General features: G+C 33.0%; 1 protein-coding gene across 1 annotated transcript in view; it reads left to right on the top strand.

Annotated features, from left to right (window-relative positions):
• The window catches only part of LRP1B (LDL receptor related protein 1B), a 1772547-nt gene that overhangs the window by 1153951 nt on the left and 597114 nt on the right, over positions 1 to 21482 (top strand). The window contains exons 24-25 of the mRNA XM_054562474.1: positions 11919 to 12116; positions 13789 to 13993. Of these exons, the coding sequence (XP_054418449.1) occupies positions 11919 to 12116; positions 13789 to 13993 (403 nt within the window). The remainder of the gene's footprint in view (positions 1 to 11918; positions 12117 to 13788; positions 13994 to 21482) is intronic.

The following is a 21482-nucleotide window of genomic DNA, read 5'->3' as shown; positions in this document are numbered from 1 at the left end:
GTGCAACAGGCCTAGATTTGGGCCTTCAACATGCCTCCGTCATTCAGTTCAATCATTTCCAGCTTTTGATTTAAGTGAGAAATATTTTATTCCTTCTTCATTTGAATGCTTAGGGGCCATTTTAAGGTTGTTAATTGGCTTAATTTTAATATTGTTGTATCTCAAGAAATAGGCTGGCCTTAGGAGAGGAAGACTGTTGGGGAAGGGCCAGTTGGTACCTCAATAAGGATACACATAGCATTTATTGATTAAGTTATCTATTTTGTATGGGTATAAGCTTTTGGTGCCCCAAAACAATTAGAGTAGTAACATGAAAGATCACCATACATATATTATAATAATAATTAAACATTTAAAATACTGTGAGGATTACCAAAATGTGACACAGAGATATTAAGTAAGCAAATGCTGTTGGAAAAAAAGATGCAATGACTTGCTTGACTCAGAGTTGCCATTAACCTTCAATTTGTAAAAGATACAGTATCTGCAAAGCACAATAAGACAAGGCATACCTGTTCATATTTTACCTTTTAAAGATAAAATGGGGCTTTTCTTAGACTAAGGATTTAACCTGCTGGTAATTTATCCCTTTCTGAAACACTTAGTGTACCAAATACCACTGTCAGTATTTATATTATTACAGATAACATAGGTTTTATTAGGTATTGAAAATTAATTTTATTTAAATGAATTTTATATGTAAAGGATTTATTCTCTATTTCTACTCTATTTCTTTGAAAAACCTATCGCAGATTAATAATTCAGTAAAAATGAATAGACTGTTAACTACAGGACTTCAGAAATAAATTTCTTTTTTCTTGTTCTTCTGTGTCTTATTTTCATAGTTCTGAAGTTGATACCTGGCCTTTAAAATGTATTGTTACTATTGAATGCAATACCTGTGCTTATTCCTCTTGACATTTCAGAAATAAAGAATAGTAGTACTCTTTATGCTTCAGATTAAACCATGATTCCCCATTATTTTTTTTCCTCTTGAATTTCCCTCTTTAGTTCTTGTATATTTTCTTATTTCTCTCAATATTTTCCTTCCTAAATTCTATACAGTCTGGCTTTTTCTGATCTGATGAACTTAATTCAATTTTCTTTAAGTTCACATCTAACATCTTATTAGTTAAGGGTAATAATGTTCAAAATTACTGTTTTTATAATCTTTATTTTTTATTTACTCTATAAATCTTACTTTTCTTACCTTAATAGAATACCTAGATACCTTAATAGTTTATATCACCAGTTCTTTATGGGTTACCTTTTTAATACAAATACATAAATTATTAATCACTTTTCTCCTAAAGTATCTTTTTTTTTCCTTTTGCTGGTCAGCTCCTGTGCTAATTTGCAGCATATTTCTCATAACATTGGAAAGAACATTATAGCATTTATTTTTATTTTCTCCTAGTCTAAATTAAGTTAGATTTTCTCAGCAATATTTTCCTTTGTTCTTACTCTTTCATATTTACGCTGTTAGATTTCAAAAATTGCATTTATTTTTCAGTCTACATCATTTTCAGGAGAGTGTGGGTGTAAATACAAAAATATATAAATATAGTGATCACAGATTGCTACACTATGACCATTAACCAAACCTTAATTCTCAGATGCCTCTTAGAGAACTCCTTCTCACTCTAAAAACTTCTGTTATCACTTCAAATCTAATTACTGTGATATTTACATCAACAGCTATTATCTTTTTTCTATTATCCAATTCATTTGACTAGATATAATCAAATCATAACAAAATTAATTGGCTAAAATGTACTCTTTCCCCCACTCTCCAATATTGCATAGTTCTCTTAGTGGTTCCAATTTTATTATGGTCTTCAGGGACCCCAGTCTCGATTTATCTTGACTTCCCCAGTTCTGTGCTTGTCCATTTCTGAATATTTTAATTTTTTCTGTGCAGTGCCTCTTGGATTCAGCCCTCCTTAACCAAGTAGCCTCTGTACCACAGCAGAGCCGGTGCTTACCTGTGTTGTAATGATGGCAGCCTTCTCTCTGGCCTCTTTGCTGCCAGCATCTTATTTATCCAGTTTGTGAGAGTATTGAAAATTGAAGGAATATAGTTTGGTCTTAAAGAGAGAGAGAGAAATCTAATGCTGTAAATGAGAATAAAAAGAAAGATATTGGTCATATGGTCAAGAATACAATTTGAAAGGAAAAGAATAAAGTAATAATAAGCTGATTACTACCTTGGAGAATAATGGAAGATGAAGTAAGAGTAGGAGAATGAAGCTGTGGGGGGACATAACCTGGCCATCCACTCCTTTATCTATTTTAATAAAACACTATAACATAGCCTTCACCCATGATTTCAAAGTAGCTTTCTATTACGTACAGAAAGAATCTCAAATTCTTCAGCCTGCTATTCAAGACTTTCTTTATTTTTGCTCCTTTTATCTCATCAACCTGATGTTTCATTATCTTCAACTGTGGATTTCCACTTCAGGCACAATATTACTGTTTTCATCATTAATAATAGCAGTAAGGTATACCGGGCATGAATATATAAAGTACTTTCACAATTATCACTTTATTTTACCATCTCCTTCATGTACTATGCTCATTGTCATCCTTGAATTTTCACGGTGACAGTATCTTCTGTGTTCCCTCTGGAAATTTGAATTCTATACCATATTTAAAACTCTCTCCTCTATGAGTCCTTTCTTCACATTAATTATTATAATATTGTTAATACCTATCATTTATCACACGTATAAAATGTGATGGGTAATTTATTTATAACTTATAAGAAGCCAATTGAGTATTATTACTGTGATTTTACACCTATGGCAACTGAGACCCAGACAGATTACTTCCCTGACTCAGGGCCTTTGTGACAGAGAGATGTTAGAGCAAAGTTCCTGAACTTCATTCCTTCTGACTCTAAAGCAGGTGCTTTTACAAGCTGCTGCAAAGATCCTGACTGTCTCTCTATGCTGGATGCCCTCACACTCTGTTGATATGTTTGAGTATTCTATGTTCTATGATTATATTTCTATTATCACTTATATTCAAACATTTTTAAAAGCTGGGATTGAATCATATTATTTTATACTTCTTTTGAAAGACATAAAATTTTTGCAACATATGCTTGTTGAATGCAGAAACCTCCATTATTACTTAAAATAGTACTGTTTTCCTATGTTTTTTTATGATCTGTTCTATTTGTACAACTAGTCTGTTGCTTCTAACCACTATCACATGGCATGTACCTACCTGTTTTTATTTAGCCATTCTGCCATATAAGTACACTCAACTTGATTCCAACTTCCTGCACAAATAATGCTGCCATACACATACATTCACCTATATTTTTATAGATCTGCATGGGAAATTCTTTTGAACCAAAATTACTGACTCATAAGATCTATTTACTATGTGTAAGTAGGAGCAATTACATTTCAGAGTGATTGAACAGTGTATATCTGCACCAATAGTACATTTCCAATGTTCCCCCCTCCTTGCCAGCCCTCACAATTACCCAACTTTCTAGGTGTTTCCTCAGTATATGGGAATAAAGTGATATTTACTTCTTTATTTTGTGTATTTCTTATTACTTATGAGTTGAACATCTCTCTATGTGCTTGTTAGCCTTTTGCATCTCTTCATTTCCATTGACCATTATTCTGTTAATATCACTGCCTTTTCTTACTGATTTGTAGGAATTAATTGTATGTTCCAAACTTTGGAGATTTCAAATATCTTCTTCATGTAATAATTTATTTTTAGTCACACTAACCTTTGTTACAAAATTTCTCTTTGTCTTTCTGTTTCCCTCACTCCTTCCTTTGCTTCATTCTTTTTATTATCCTTCTCCCCCATAATCATTTTTATCTCCTTCATATTTAATGTATTCTGGACTAACCACTCATTAGTACTTACTCACTCATTTATGCCATCACAAATATTCATTAAATGCAATCTAAAAAAAAAAAAGGCAATGGACTATGTCTTAGAAATGAGAAGTATTTTTGTTCTATCCCTTACCCCAATGAGCTCTCTCTCTTTATCCCTCTCTCTCTCATAGGCACATTAAATGCAGATTCTTACTATTTATTAATGGAAAAAATAGATGATTTTTCAAAAAACAGAAATATAAAACAGAGCTATTGAGGAAAAGTATCTAGAAATTTGCAGGCAAATACTTAAAAGGAAAGAAACAAACAACCAAATATGGCATTCAAGAAAAAAATGAAGGACAGTTGGTGACAAAATCTTATAAATTGATAAGTTTGAGTAATAGTTGAAAGTCCATCCCGCCCTTCATTCTATAGACCCTGTCCTCTCCCTTTATGTCACCTCCCTTCAGTAATATTTAACCATCATTTATTCCCAACATAGCTATTGTTGAAGAAATGGAGAAAAGGAAATAATAATATATATTGAGCCAGAGGAATGATAGACCATTTACACTTTATAATTTTCTACTGTGTAAAAGAAATATATCTGATGATGGGGAAAGAGAAATTAAAATAAATTCTTAAGTATAAAAACAGAAAAGACAGTAAAAACTCTGATATATCATGAGAAAAAACATTGTAACTATAATACCACTTTTTGTTTAATGATATATGTATGATAGAGAATCTAGAGCTATTCATGTAGAATTGCTACTTATAAAGTTATACTAACAATTTGCCCTGAGAATTTTATAGAGAAACTCTTTTTTCTTAGACATGTCATCTACTGCTTCCATATTCTGTCTTCTAAAATCATTAGGTGAGCCTGTTGTGGGACTTAAAGAAAATCAAAGAATATAGAATATACATAGAACACTACAATCTTTTGAGTTTTTTTTTAGAGGCTCCTTGTGATGTATTATATTTATAAACATGAAATCCATTACCACAGAAATATAAATATTAACCTCTGTGTGTGTGTGTGTGTGTGTGTATATAAAATCATCTCATAATATGCTAAAGCAGAAAAAAAATTCAAGCCACTTCTACATTAAGAATAAAATGTACTATTTTGAGCTGTTAAATTCAATCATTTATGAGACAGGAGTTAGTATACTAGAAAATTCTTACAAGACTATAAAAATGAATGATTACTTCATAATTTGCTAATATTCACTACAAACTGAGTTTGTCTCCAAAGAATATAATATGCCTACCTCAAAATTGGAACACAACAAGAATTTCTTCATTGTGTTTTTTTATTTCCAAATAATGTTTGTTTTTGTTTTTTTAAGAAAGAAAAAACACTGTAAGACTTGGAAATTTGAAATTCAATCTTCATGATATCTCACTGGTGTTTGAAATTACATATTGGATTATTCACTACAACTTTTTTATTCCCTCAAAGGGGAAATAATAATTTAATAAACTAACATAAATTTTAGAAGTAGGGAGTCTCTGGAAAAGTTACCAAGATTTTAAGTTTAAATAGGATTTTGAATATTTATACTTTGACTTTTTAAATTTTTAGTAAACAGGTTTATTATAGTTAAGCATAATCAAGTAACATTTATCAAACAACTATATTATCAACACAAAATAATATAAATATAAGAAACTGAAAAGTTTTGCGTAGTTTTAGTAAAATAGCCAGTGTAATTAATGGTCATTGTTCAGATAAAATAAAGTATGTTACCCACCCTTCATTTTATTATGAAAGCCGTCTAAAATATTTGAACTCAAAGTAGAATATTGTATTCATAGCCAATGCTTTCGGAATATAAAAATGTTGTTATTCATGATAAAAATAATTTTTAAAAGTAATGAAACAGATAACTTTAAAGCCCTCTCTGCATCCACTACTCCATTTCCAGAAATAGTTACTTTTGTGACATTTGTATATCTGTTCTGCCATTATAGTTTATATTCTTAAACAACATAATATAATGTTTGTGCTTTAAAAAATGGAGCCACAGCTGCCATCCCAGAGGATCTGCCTTGCACATCTTATTCCTCAAACCTTTGGACTATCAGAACAAAATAACTGTTTGGACTGGGCCTAAAGCAACATTGTGTCCCAAAGAACTCTTTTGAAGGATCACAAGAAAGCAGACATTATGATTAGAGGGCTGATGACTTCTGGACTGAAAATTATAAATATTGTTTAGTATTAGCTTTACTGTGTTATGTTATCTGCACCAACAAAAATGCTTTTCTTTTACTGACATAACTGTTTCCCGTCTCATAAAAACCTCTTGCTTTTATCTCCTAACTGAGGCGCAATATGGACTTCTGCCTGAACTAGTGCCTCTAGAATAGCCATTCTTACTGATCTCAAATAAGTGTCTGCTGCTTTTCATTAAAAAATGTTTTTCGGTCAGAATGGCCATCATAAACAGATCAACAAATAATGGGTGCTGGCGAAGCTGTGGAGAAAAGGGAACCCTAGCCCACTGTTGGTGGGAATGCAGACCGGTGCAGCCACTGTGGAAAGCAGTGTGGAATTTCCTCAAAAAGCTGAAAATGGAACTGCCTTTTGATCCAGTGATTCCCCTGCTGGGACTGTACTCTAAGAACACCAAAACGCCAATGCAAAAGAACCTATGCACCCCTATGTTCATAGTAGCACAATTTACAATAGCCAAGTGTTGGAAGCAACCTAAGTGCCCATCAGTAGATGATTGGATCAAAAAGTGATGGTACATATACACAGTGGAATACTACACAGCAGAAAGAAAAAAAGAACTACTAAACTTCACGACAGCATGGATGGAACTCGAGAGCATTATGCTAAGCAAAATAAGCCAGGGGGCGAAAGACAAATACCATATGATCTCACCTAGAAGTGGAACCTAACCAACAATACAAAGATGCAAGGAAAATAAGACCAGCAACACTGAAAGGAAAAGAAATCAACAGAGACAAGAGGGAAAGAGGGAGAGGGGATGGGGAAAAGGAAGGGAAGGGGAAAGTCAAGGAACATATAGCAAGGACTCATGGACAAAACCAAAGGGGAAGAGCTGAGGGAGGGTATGAGGGAGGGGGCAAGGGAAAGTGGTGGGGGGTAGGCAGAGACAAGTGTATTTGAAAAAATAAATTAAAATTAAATTAAAAAATGTTTTTAAACACAAGAATTATACATAGTTATATACATTATATACCCAGCAGGAACTAGTTGTTTTTTTTTAACTTACAAATATTATTTTGAGATTTATCTATAGTATTATGTATCACTGTTATATATAATAACTATTATGTATAGAATGCTATATAGTAGTCTAATATATTAAAAAATTATAGTTTTTAAAATCTTCTCTTACCATCATTGAAGTTGTTTTCAGTGTTTTGCTATGTCAAACTATGTTCTAGTGAATGCTCTTGTAATGTCCACTTCTGGAGAAGTGAACAAATTGAAGCACATGTTCAAGTGCACGTGCATTTTTAATTGCCCATTTTCATCTATATTATTGCCAAGTATGTATTCAAAATGTATAAATACACACTGCTATCAGCAGTGTATGAGCGTTCCTGATTCTCCAAATCATTGCTCACACTAGACAGAATAGTGGGTCAAATGCATACTCCTCCGCTTATTAGCTGTGTGACTGTGGAATATTTGTTACGTAATTTATCTCAATCTCTATTTCTTCCAGTGCAAAATGGGGATCATATCATCACCATCTTAGGGTTTTGTGAGGATTGCATAAAATTGGATTTCTGAAAGTATGAGAATAATTCTACTATATAGGAAGTGCTACATAAAAGTTTCCTATTATACCAGTGTTCAGATTCTAATTAGTTGCCTTATGTAATGGCCATGGTTTTGCTGTTTCAATAAAATCTCTCAATTTCTACATTTATCTCATTATGGGCTGACTAGTAGCAGTCTGTAGGCTGGCATCGGTCTGTGAACATACTTTTGAGTGGCACTTCTCTAAATCACTGAGTTATTTATTTCGCTTTTTACATATTCTAGATACAGTCCCCAACAAGATATGTATTTTGGAAGTATTTTCTTCCATTTTTTAGGGTTTCTTTTTACTTTCTTGATACTGTTCTTTGAAGCACCAATTTTTAAAAAATTTTTATTAAGTTCATTTTTTGTTGTCATTGCTTTTAATAGTTGTATAGTTTTAGTTCTTAACATTTGGATTTATGATATATTTTGAGCTAATTTTGGTACACAGTGTGAGGTTCTGACTTCATTCTTTTGCACATCAAAATCCAGTACTTCCGGCACTTGAAAAAACAATTGGGCTTTTGGATTAGCTCCAAACTCATTTGCCTCCTCTCATGGCTTCTGGATGTTTGCTTCCAAGGCTGCTATGATGCTGGAGAAAAGGCAATGGGATTGATACATGTTTAACCCCCACAAAGTTTGCTCTTCTTATTGATAGCAGTTTTTCTTGAGTAAACATTCATTGGATCATTACCAGACTTTAATTTATAGAGAGGAGAAAACTATTATTTTGACCATTTTTCAATGGTTTTATTGTCTTTATGGAGGATAGGATTTTGGAAGGTCCTTATTTCACCTTTCAGGAATTGGTTCTTTATTTCATTAACGTTTAATTGTTCATGCTTTTCAATCTATGCATTTGTTGCCATAATAGTTCTCTTTATTTATGAATTCCCTATTAGAAGTCCTGTTGGTCAATAAATTGTTTATTATTTTTAGTTTTAAAGCATATAAGGAATTTAGCAGTTTTTATTATTGATTCTTAATTTTATTTTATTGTGTTTGGAGGATGCATTCATTATTAGATTGATTGTTATCTCTTGAGACATACTCTGTGGACTAGAACATAAGCATTTTGTTGTTCCATATGTGCTTAATGACAACATGTCTGCTATTTTGATGGTACAGATTTTTACCAGTTCCCATTGGGTTAAGCTTTTTGTTAATTTTGTTGTCCTAATCATTTTGTTATTATATTTTTTATCAGTTTGTGTAGGTGTTGTGGCTCAAAATCTCATAATTTTATAAATTTCTTCATTTAGTTTTATGAGATTTTGCCTTATACATTTTCAGCCTATACTATTAAGAACATACCATTTTAAGAGATTTTGTTGTTTGTCTTGTCATGTGATTCTTTTTATTTATATAAAAGGTTTTTTCTTACAGTCTATTTTGACTAATAATATTGCTTCATTAATAATTTAAGACTCTTCATAAATATTTTAGAACATGTATGACCAAAAAATGTTATTTTATTTAAAAATCAAGACAGCAAGATCTACATAGTTTTAGTGACTTTCCTTTATTTGTATCAAGACACAAGTATAATCCAGGCCTTCTGCTGTAGAATTCCTTTCGGTCTCTGTTGTAACAGACTAGTGAGTAATTTGTGGTTCAAAAGAATATACTTTCTCAAATACAGCACACAAGTAAGAGCAGTAAGTGACCTCTTAAATATTGCTAGACTAGGAATATGAGTTCTACTGAAGGGAAAAGCATGTTTCACAGTGTTTGTCGCACTGAATTACCTTGTTCAGCATACTGGTCATGCCTAAACAATTCTTGTTTTATTTATGTTTCCAAGAAGGTGGAAATGATAATTCCTTTTACTATAGGTTTAAGTTTTATTCTTAAGAATGACTAATTGTAATAGGAAAATATATGCAAATGCTAAAAAATTATACCAAAGAAAAATGAAGTGAAGATTAGCCTTGTTCCCACTGCTCAACCCTAGTCACTAGTTTCCATGGCAGAGGTGACAGCATTCCTTCGTGAATCCTTCAAGAAGTATTTTATGATTTACCTTTACATAGATCTAGAAACAGCTTTTATTTTTTTTATTTTTTTAAATTTTATTTTAATTTAGTTTTTCAAATACATTTGTCTCTGCCTACCCCCCACCACTTTCCCTTGCCCCCTCCCCCCTTCCCTCCCTTAGCTCTTCCCCTTTGGTGTTGTCCATGAGTCCTTGCTATATGTTTTTATTTTTTAATTTAAGTGGTAGCATAGTATGTGAAATGTTTGCATCTCACTGTTTTCAATTTACAAATTATTAGGGATTATTCCATATTAGCACACATATATCAATCACATTAATTTATGTGTCTAAATAAGATTATACTATATGATTGTACCATATATTATCCAACTACCTATTGATAAACATTTATATTGTTTTTAATCTTTTGCTAGTACAAACAGTATTGCAAAGAATTTCCTTGCTCATTTGCCATTTATGCATGTGTGTGTGCGCATGTGTGTATAATTATGTCTTTAGAATAAATAATTTTTGACAAATGGGCCTACTTGGTCAAGGGATAGAAAGGCATACACATACATATATACATATATACATATATACATATAAGTTCTGTCCAGAATATATCCAGAAATGTAATGTGAAAAATAGAGACATTTATTGAAAAAGGTATAAGATTTAAGAAACATTGTACATAGGACAATGACACCTCAGTCCCCTTCAAAGCGGGCGCCTTGGGACCTCACACAGTTCTCCCAGTCGCCATCAGCTGCCCTGTCTTATTTTCCTGAATCTCATCCACAGTCTGAAATCTCTTCCCTTTCAAAGGTGATTTTAGCTTTGGGAAAAGTCAGAAGTTACGGGGCTACAAACTGGGCTATATTGGGGCTGTTACCTGGATGATTTGATGTTTAGCCAAAAATCCTGTCACTAGACATGATGCATGAGCAGGTGCATTGTTGTGATGAAGCTTCCTATCACCAGTGGGAGGTAACATCCACAAATGGAAAAAGCACATAGTATTGTTAGATGGAAAAACACAATATCCCAAAAAGCAAAAAGACCCTCCTCCTAGGTTTTTTTGTTGCCAGGGGGCTAAGAAGAGGTCTTGAAAACAGTCCTTTATTCCATCCCACTTTTTTCAAAGAGTGACTATGGGGTTTGCCCCTTAGCTGTGCTACCTCCTGTGAGAAATTTTCTGGCAGCCATCCTTTATATCTACTGGTTTCTAAGTGCTGCAGACATCCTCTCAGAAACCTAACACTGGCAACATTAGCCTTAGAGATTTGTGACCTAAGAGGGAAAGGGAGTATTTCTCTCCACCTTTAAACTTCTCTTCAAGTTTACAAACCCATTAACCTGAATTAGACTTTACATCCACCTCCTGGGCTGATCGCTATCAACACATTTGCTTATGTTCAGAGGATATATCTAGATTTTTGGCAAGAAAACCAATTTCTATAAAGGAAAGTGCAGAGAGGTGGCACAAACATGGAAGTTGGGGAAATCTTGCAAGCCTGGCTCTCTCCCCCAAAAATGTATTCATCAAGCAGAATGTCTAGCTTATAATAGTATATTAGACAGTAATAGGTATTGAACTTGATGCATTTTTGAAATAATAACATAACTCTTGTAACTTTCAGTTATTCAAACATTTTTAAGTAAACAAATATAAAACTTTAATCTTATTTGTTTTCAAAGCTTCTCACTTTTTCTCTACTCCCAGGCTTAAAAACTAGTGGGGAATAGCGTATCCATGACTTTCTTGGACTGTGGAAAATGCTAATCTTCATTCTTATGGAGACTACTCCTTAACTTTATGCCCATCAACTTTTTCATAGAAATCCTCTTCTTGTTGTATCTCTCTCCTTCATGGTTCTGTAGGTGTGTGATGAGCTATGAATGGAGAGCTAGTTCTAGCTAATTCTGAGCAATTCTCTGGTGTTTCTGTGTTTTGTATTGTCAGCAGAAACTCCATGAAAACAGAAAATCTCCATTATCTTTGAATTGCAATATATGTATTCTTGTGTTGTTTAATTAAAATCAGGTATATAATAATCCAAGAAAGAAAAACACATTTATAACTTATTTTAGTAAATACACATAAACCTGTTTTTAGTTCTTTTTTTTAATTTTAGATTAAAATAAATTGCTTCTTAAAGACAGTGAGTTATATAATAAATTATACTTTTAAATGAATATATTTCAACCTCAAACATTTTATTCCAATTACCAAAATACATAAATATTTTAATAAGCTTATTAAAAATAAATTTAATTTCAGATCCTTTTGAAGCATTCATCATCTTTTCTATCCGCCATGAAATCAGAAGGATTGATCTTCATAAAAGAGACTACAGTCTCCTTGTTCCTGGATTGAGAAACACAATAGCTCTTGATTTTCACTTCAATCAAAGTTTACTTTATTGGACAGATGTTGTAGAAGACAGAATATACAGAGGCAAGCTTTCTGAGAGTGGAGGTATGTATGTTACAATTTTGACTTACTGATTAGATTACATTTTAACTGAAAATTACAAAAAATATGTTGTAATCAAAAGGAGTTTTGATTAATCTTTGACTTTCTTTTTTTTTGTGTGTATTTTTAATCTTCTGTCTCATACATATAAAACCAGGGAGATCAAATATGTGTGTGAAGATATGTTTGAGGAGTGTGTGGTGAAGGCCTGTGCTATTCTTTCCATTTTTAAATTGCGGGCTTTTATATTGACACTCAGTGAGGAAATTTAATTATAAGAAAATAAACCCTGGCTGGTGTGGCTCAGTGGGTTGAGTGCTGGCCTGAGAACTAAAGGGCTGCCAGTTTGATTTTTAATCAGGGCATGTGCCTGGGATGCAGTCCAGGTCCCCAGTACGGGGTGCAGGAGAGGCAACCACACAGTGATGTTTCTGTCCCTCTCTTTCTCCCTTCCTTCCCCTCTCTCTAAAAATACATAAATAAAATCCTTAAAAAAGGAAAAGAAAATGATTGTCTTCTACATACTAACAGTTATATTGGTGAATTAAAATAATTTGTCTTTTATTTTGTTATAATCTTTCAGCATATCTCAAAGAAATTATAAATAAATTTTTACAAAGCTTAATATTTTTGCCATATTTAGTCATATCTTATGTCTAACCTACGCCTTTCTTAACTAGTGAGGCTTTGAGATAAATATACATACTTCCTTTAATTATGTTATATGTGTATAGCATTTCAAGGGCCAGATATTTCTACCAAATTCTAAATTCCTCTTTAAATCACTTTAGTAATTTTAGAAAAATAATACTACTTAAACATACAGTATAGCTTTGATGGGTGTCTTTGTGTCCCGTGTCATTGCAAGATGCTGATTTCAAATGATGGGATTAGATGGTTGACTCTTTAAAAAACACACTTGACATATCTAACTATAATCACTGGTAATGTCATAAACTATGAAGAGGTTTTTTTTATGAGAAAGGTATTTTTAAAATATTACTTTTAAATTGCAAGAAAGTGGATAAATAAGAGTACTGATGGACATCAAGAAATTTCTTATTTTTATTTAGACCACACCAATGCCTTCTTCCATTATTTACAAATGTGTAATATCTCGCAAATCTTATGGTGTGGGACAGGAGTAAGAAGGGTGTGATTTAGGGCTTATCTTTGTTCAGGTTAAAGGCAGTAAAGCTACTATGTCTGTCATGCTTCTAAAAGGAGTGGGTGCTGATTAGCTACACTGTTGTTGCCCCTGGTAAACTTTTCTCTTTATTCTGCCCCTGAAGATCAACACTTAAATTAAGTTGCACTGATTTTAACCAGCACATCATTATTATTCCCATAATCCTTCGTTCTGTCTAAAAAGTCAGAAACAAGAAATGACATTTTAGCAACCTAAATATAATTGTTAACTTCAGATTTGTTTAAAAATTACATTCCACTGTCACTGAAACAAACCACGAGACTAAAAATTTCTGGTGGGAAAAATCAGGTAATTCTAAATCTGAGACTTTTTTTAGTCTCTTTTGTGTCAGGTATTACTTTTGCACACTCTCTCAAAGTTAATAAAATATTTAAATACTTGGTATTGCTAATAAGTAGGCCTTTTCTTGTGCGCGTAACATGTTCCGTAAGTGGGTACAAGTGTTTTATTTCCCTTTTGTTGTAGGTGTAAGTTCAATCGAAGTGGTCGTGGAACATGGCCTGGCTACCCCAGAAGGACTGACAGTCGACTGGATAGCAGGCAACATATACTGGATAGACAGCAACCTGGACCAAATTGAAGTGGCCAAACTGGACGGTTCCTTAAGAACTACACTAATAGCAGGAGCCATGGAACATCCTAGGGCTATTGCTTTGGACCCAAGATATGGGTAAAGAAGTTTAACTTTCACATACCCAATTTGGCACACAAATATAATTATTCAAATTAATGTTGAATTCGGTTATCTCACAAATTATGAGCTAAAGTGTTTATTTTGTACTAGTGTATACGTGTGTGTATGTTGCATTTGTGTATGTTTATAATTGTTTATAAAATTGTGTGTATGTGTGTGTTTATTACCATAAATTTGGTTATAGGATTTTTACATAGATACTTTTAGAGGATACAAAGGTTTTTTTTTTTTTTTTAAATATGGGTATTAGGCAGGTCTTATTGAAAACTATTATAACTACATTTTGAATCAGTGATTTAATGAATTTCTCTTTGACCTGCCAAAACTGCTGTAATTGTGTCTAATGGTTGCAAATCACAGGGCCAGTCTTGGATTCAAACAGTCACAAATGTTAACCACCTCAATCTTTATTTAGTTTGTGCTTGGAGTCAGTTTAAAAGAAAATCAGAATAAAGGTGCTGGAGTTCATTGGCGAGATGCTGAATATTGGAATATTTGAAAGACAAGGTATATGATTCCGTAAAACAAGGTTCGATGTTGAGTTATTGCCCCTGCTATTTCCCTGTGTGTTTCTTTGTGAAAGATCAGAAGAGAGTCACTGGAGTTGGAGCCAGAGAATGAGAGTTCCACTTCCTGGTCAGTCACTTATTCTCTGGAGAAGCTACTCAAGCATATTATCTTCCCTTAGATTTTAGTTTTCTCTTTTGCAAATCAGAGATGATGATGATGTTGATGATGCCATTTATTGATCATTTCATTGTTTTTGAGAAGACAGCAAATATATGGGAGGTAATAAATAACTAATATATATGAGAATGCTTTGTTAGGACAGTTAATTATTCATTTTCCTGGTAATTATTTTGTAAATCCAAAACTCTTATCAAGTCTAAAGGGCCGTAGGAAAAATACATGTTTTTTGGCTCTGTACCTTTGAGTGGTGCAAAGTCTAGGGAGCACCAATTGATTGGAGTGTGGACCAGATAATGAGATACAGAAGAGAGAAAAGGGAGCTTCCTATTTAGTCAACTTCCTGGCCACTCTGACTGCCTTGTGTTCTGGTTTATGCTCGAGACCCAAAGTCAGTAGTTTGGGAAGTTTGTTTTACTTGTCCTCACTTCAGACACATAAATGAAAGGGGCAAAACAGCTTGTCAAGAACAGGGTTCCAAACTGGCAAACCTCATTGAATGTGTTTGCTTTCCCTTCCACAGGACTTTAAATTTATTTGAATTTGTTGCCAAAACATAAAATACTGAGATACTCTGCATACAGCAGTGGATTTCTGACTTCTTTTGAAAAACTAGGGAGATTTGGCAGCAATGAGTAGAGTGGTAGCTGTATCTTTTAGCTTGGGGGTATGTTCTCTAGTTTACACAGTTTACACTTTCCCATTTCACTCATTACCTCTTATAATAACAATTAATTCACAGGTGGAGATGTGCTATGTTTAATGAAAAATTCCCTCTTTTCAGACTATTTCCAAGCCTATAAGTAGATTGCTGATCTTCACCCTTTACTTCCCCCCAAAGATTCAGTGTTAAAAGACGCTATATGCTCAATGTAACAGCTACTGGTGTGAAATTTTCACCTATTATACCTAAGTTGCCCCAGTACCTTATTTGCATGAGAAACTTTTTGTATAAGGGAGAAGCAGTATTTTAAAGAAAGTTATAGTGTTGGCATTTATATCAACACAATAAGAAAACTGTGAATGCCTCCCAAATTACAACTGACACACAGAAAGGAAAAACAAAAACCAAAAAACAAACAATAATATAGGTGTGTGAAAGTTTTAAGAATGACCTGATGAAACAAACAGCAAAGCTGGGAGTTGAAATTTCATTTTCTCCAGCTTCGAAGTGACAACACTTAGGATAAACTTTGAAGAATATCCAACTTGAGAGGAGAAAAAGAAAACAAACACAAAGGACACACAACCCCCAAATACCATTTAAGTAAAAATATCAGACACTATTTTAGTGATACAAAGGGATCTTCAGGGGGAAAATATCCTCTAAGATCAAAAATTAGAATAGAGCAAGCCTGTGAGTAGGGAAAACTTGATAATGCTTCAGAGAAAGTTGATACCTTTTGTTATTGATGGCTGCTACGATATTGTCAGGCTAATTAAGATAACTACAGTATTAATAATTCTTTTTAAAAAAAAGGTGAAGAAATAACACTTACAAACTTTTTTTCTAACATAGATGACCAAAGTTTCAAAGTTCCAATGACAGTACTAATTTATTCAAGTCTAAGAATGAATGGAAACGTTGACAGGTTTGGGTGTCTTGATATAATAGATTTTTTTTAAACTTTTTATTGTTCAAATACATCTGTCTCCATTTTCCTGCCACCCCTTTCCCCTGCCCACCCATCCCCACCTCCCTCCCTCAATCCTTCCCCACTTTGGCTTTGTCCATGGGTCCTTTATACATGTTTTTTGATTTGACCCTTTGTTTTCTTTTCCCTGTTTTTCCCCTCTCTCCTTCCCTCTTGTTACTCTCCATTTGTTTTTTCTTTCAATGTTGCTGGTTACATTTTTCTTGCTTGTTTTTTTTGTTGATTAGGTTCCACTTATGGTATTTGTCTTTCACCCCCTAGCTTATTTCAATTAGCATAATGCTCTCCAGTTCCATCCATGCTGTCGTGAAGGGTAGTAACTCTTGCTCTCTGCTATATAGTATTCCATTGTGTAAATGTACTATAGTTTTTTTTATCCACTGAACAGACACTTCTCCAAGAAGGACATACACAGGGCTCAGAGACATATGAAAGCATGCTCAGCATCACTAGCCATCAGAGAAATGCAAATTAAAACCACAATAAGATATCACTTCACACTGGTCAGAATGGCCGTCATAAACAAATCAACAAGTACTGGCGAGTTTGTGGAGAAAAGGGAACCCTAGTACATGGTTGGTAGGAATGTAGACTGGTGCAGCTGCTATGGAAAACAGTTTGGAATTTCCTCAAAAAGCTAAATATGGACTTGCCTTTTGACCCAGCAATTCTGCTGCTGGGATTATACCCTAAGAATCCTGAAACACTAATTCAAAAGCACTTCTTCTACCCTAATGTTCATAGCAGCACAATTTGCAATAGCCAAGTGCTGGAAAAGCAGCCTAAGTGCCCATTAATAAATGAGCGGATCAGAATATTTATTGTTAAAATTATTTTATAGAGTCTTGATAAAATTAAGAAATCAGGTTTCTATAAACACTTTCAAAGTCCAGTAGTAGAAATTAAATCTTAAAATACAGTTTAAATATTAAAACATTTCAGGTTTATTGGATATTTTGGTAAAAAAATACATAAATATTATTAAACATTGGCTCTTTCATAAGGCAGGCTGAGAGTAGAGTAATATTAAGCATGTGTGTGTACACACTCACCTGCACTTAACTGCAAAGCCAAGCTAAGCTCAAGAAAAGCAACATTGAAAAGTAATGTGTGCTATTAACATATTCAAAAAGAAACATAAGATGTCTCCTTATTTCTCAAATTATTCATGAAAGACATAAGGAGACTGGACCAAAACTGATGAGTCCCAAAGACACTTACTTACACATCATTTGAAATATTTTATTTTAGGAGAAGTCCATGGTAATTTTTGAGAAATATTACTTACATAAACATTGTTGTCTTTCCTAGTAAATCATAAACTTCCTGATGATAAACAAAGTTGCTTCCAAGTCTTTGAAATTCTTCACTGCTCTTGGTATATATAATTGTGTTCAACAAATGCTCTTGGTATGTATAATTGTGCTAAATAAATTAGTGCATTCATATGAATAACTTTTGTTTAAGTGTAACTTACAGGAATTCAAAAATATTCCTTAAAATTTGACCTATACAGTAAAAAACAGCTAAAACCATAAATTTTGTTCTTTAAAAAAATGAAATAAAAAGGATTTTCAACCAGCCACTTTGCTTCCTCAGCACAGCTGAGAGACAACAACAATAACAAAACACAGGATATAACATGAGCCTCATAAAACACATGCATTATTATGTAAGGTTCCTACAGTAACCAAGGTCTTTGTGAAGTATTTTACAGATACCAAAAAAGAAGTGTATTTAATCAAATATTTTTCATAGAATCCACTGGTATTCATTTTACATTATAAAGCATATTTTCCCTCATGCTACATTCCTTTAGTATCCTGGATATCAGCATCCCAAGTGTCTATTTACTCCAAGACGGAAAATTGGGAGTCTTCAAGGAGGAGACATTTTTTATTCATTCCATTTTAAGGAAATTTACTTACTTCTAAGGTAACCTAAATGAGTACATGAATCCCCTCTAAATATCAAGTTTATTATTGGGAGTAACAAGCACCAGGAAGTTCCAAATCAGTCCAGCAGCACTCACTCTAGTTCTTGAAATTCTGTTGTCTTTATTCTTGTGCAACTGTGTGGTGTCTTCCTGATCCATTGCTGGTACTTAGTTTCCCTTTTTACAATAACTGGACTCTGCTATAACAATCGCAATTGGTGAAAGTAGATATAGTAATTGTGAAGGTTAGTAAGACATCTAAATAAAAATTTAATTTTATATGGGAATGTTCTTAAACAAAAATAGTAAAGATGTATGTTTTAAGAGACCTAAAGATTATAGAGAGACAAGTAGCCTCCTTTTTTCCCAAGATCATTTATTTTCACCTTCTACAGCTTGACCTGATATATAGTAAAGGCCTTTCCATGCCTGTAATGTTACAATTTGTTCATGGTCAATTGACTCAATTTAATCCTGATAGACTAACCCATGAATGCTGGAACTAGTGAATCTCTTTTTTAAAAGCAATGTAGGTGAACATTTTCCTATCTCCTGTAAAAAGGGATATTCAGTCTTATTATTTGTGAAGAAATAATGCAATCCTTGAAATGCTAATACATTTGAACAATAAAAAGGAAGTAATATGAAAAAAAATTCTTTTGAAATACCACATTGTAAAGTATACCTAAGAGTGCCTAGATTTTTATGAAACAATGATCCTTGAAATCAACTTTGTAAATTGATTGTAAACTGACTTATCGCAAGGATAAGGACACTTTTAGGGGAACTAATTCTAGAACATGTTATTTTATAAGAAATGTTGGTAATTTCCCACCTGAACTGATGAGTGATTAGGACCATAATGACCACTAAAGAGGAACACCGTAATGTGGCTATATTTAATAAAGAAATGAAGGGATCACTTATTTTAGAATGCCGGAAATTGTCCCTAGCCCCATTGTTTTGTCCACTGGAAACATCTATTAAGTGTCCAAAGTGCCCATGTTTGGTAAACCTGCTCACAGAGCATGCAGATTTGCAGGGCTGCTGATAAGTATGCTGGAATGGCCACAACCATATAAGGCAGAACTGGGTAGGAAGTTACAAGGGAGGCACCGCATCTCCATTTGTCTAGATCTGGCTGTGGCTTAGCCACAGGTACATAGAGTATCTATGAGTCTCAAATTCACTATGCTTGTTTTCAGATATTATTATTACAAACCTTTTTCAAATTTTTAGAACTCTCTACCTTGTCAAGATATCACCATAAATTTGAGTGATGCTATGTTGGTTTGTTTTTATTTTAAATATTATGTTCAATACTAAGCTTAAAGGGATGCTAAAAAATAACAATTTGTGTCAGCGAAGAGATATATGCATCCAAAAGTAAAGTTGATGTAAAACAACCAATTAATTTCATGTTCATTGTTTTCAAAAAAACATTCAACTACTTAACTAAATAGCCTACTAACTTTATATCAGCTAAACCTTGTTTCATTTTAACTGGCAACATATTTTATGTATCTACCTATACTTATCTATGTATCTATTTTTCTCTCTTTCTGTATATATATGTTAGTTTATGCGTATATTTTTAGATTGGTATTTTTCATACAGAACAATCCTATCTTTAAACATTAGTCTTTTCAGGAAAATATTCCCAACAATAAGGTTCTATATACATTCTCTACTACATTTTTAAATTTTTACCAACTTATTCAAGTTTTAGTTATAAATCTCTATAACAAGACTTTTCTGATACACAAAATAAAAGAATTCACATAACAAACTCCCACATATCCATCACAATACTTAAACATTATCAATATATTGTCCTCTGATATATTCTTTCCCAATAGTTTACTTAATTTATTCAAATGTTTATTGGTTAAGCAATGAATAGTTCCAATGCTGTTTTCGGGGATATGGTTCCACTACCAGGGATACAGCAACTCCTAAAGCTACCGATGTAATTAATTTTTTAAAAAAATATATATAAACTCATTATTTGAGAGTCATTCGGTGACACAAATCCAATCTTAAGACTTACTCCTCTGAATTCTATTCTCATGGTTACTTTATAAAACTAATCTATGTTCACATATGTGTTATTTTAAACATTAACATTATCATTCATTATAATTCTCTTCATTTCTTTAACAGTTTGGAATGCTTTGAAATTTTGCTTTTAAAAATATTATCTATGAACATGTGTGTATGATTGTACAAGTACAAATATTTTCTGTGTGCTAGCCATCCTATGCACTAAATTGTTTACCTCCATCACCTCATGTAATCGTCCTGACAAGTGTGACCGTTACACTTTTCATTTACAGAAGAGAGAATGGAGCCTGAGATTAATTATGCTACAGTGAGAGCCCCAACCTTGATTCCAGGTTGGCTTTAGAGAAACATATACAATGCCGCAATTGAACACTGATACATATTATTTAATACAATTTTTTGAATTTCCATTTTAATCAAGGCTCATATCTTCCTACCCTGTTCACCATACTCTTTTAGCACATATACTAAGTTGCTTATATGATGTTTTGAACTGTCTTCTAATCGCTTCATATTTGCAATTGTTATACTCTGAAAGAGACTAAATGCTTCTCAAAAATCAAAGTCAAAATGAATATTTACATCACTCAACATTTTCTTAAACAGATGTATTTTTTTAAAAAGGAAAAATAGATTTAATTGAATTTTAAATTTTCTTACAAAGGATTGTTTTATTTTCTAAGGTAATTCATCAAATTCCTATACTCAAGGATCATTCAAAATGATGGAAGAATTGAAAAATAGCAAATTAGGTGTAATTATAACAAATAATAAATTTATTTTGACCAATAACTACACTATCGCTCACCAAAATGTTTTCAGAGCTAATAATAGGAAAAGGCACCAGACAGTCAGTTCACCTCCAGTCCTCTGTGTTCCCTGTTACCAAACCTCCGTGCTCTCCACTGGGTTCTGCTGTGAAAGTAGAGAAGGTGACTAACTGTGCTCCTGCTTCCATATTAGATGTTTCTCCTTTGTTATTTTATTTAACAACATGACATTAAAGAGTTAGATGTTCAAATCATGAGAACATAAATTAAACTGTCTACTTTTCCATTTCCATCTGCCACTTGCTCGCTATGTAACCCCGGTCAAGTAATTTGACTTCTGTAAGCTTGTTTTC

The sequence above is a fragment of the Pteronotus mesoamericanus genome, unplaced genomic scaffold (genome assembly GCF_021234165.1).
Source record: "Pteronotus mesoamericanus isolate MK-2021 breed Mesoamerican mustached bat unplaced genomic scaffold, CSHL_Meso_final scaffold_651, whole genome shotgun sequence".
In the NCBI taxonomy this organism is placed as follows: Eukaryota; Metazoa; Chordata; class Mammalia; order Chiroptera; family Mormoopidae; genus Pteronotus; species Pteronotus mesoamericanus.
This window is presented reverse-complemented; position numbering and strand designations above follow the sequence as displayed.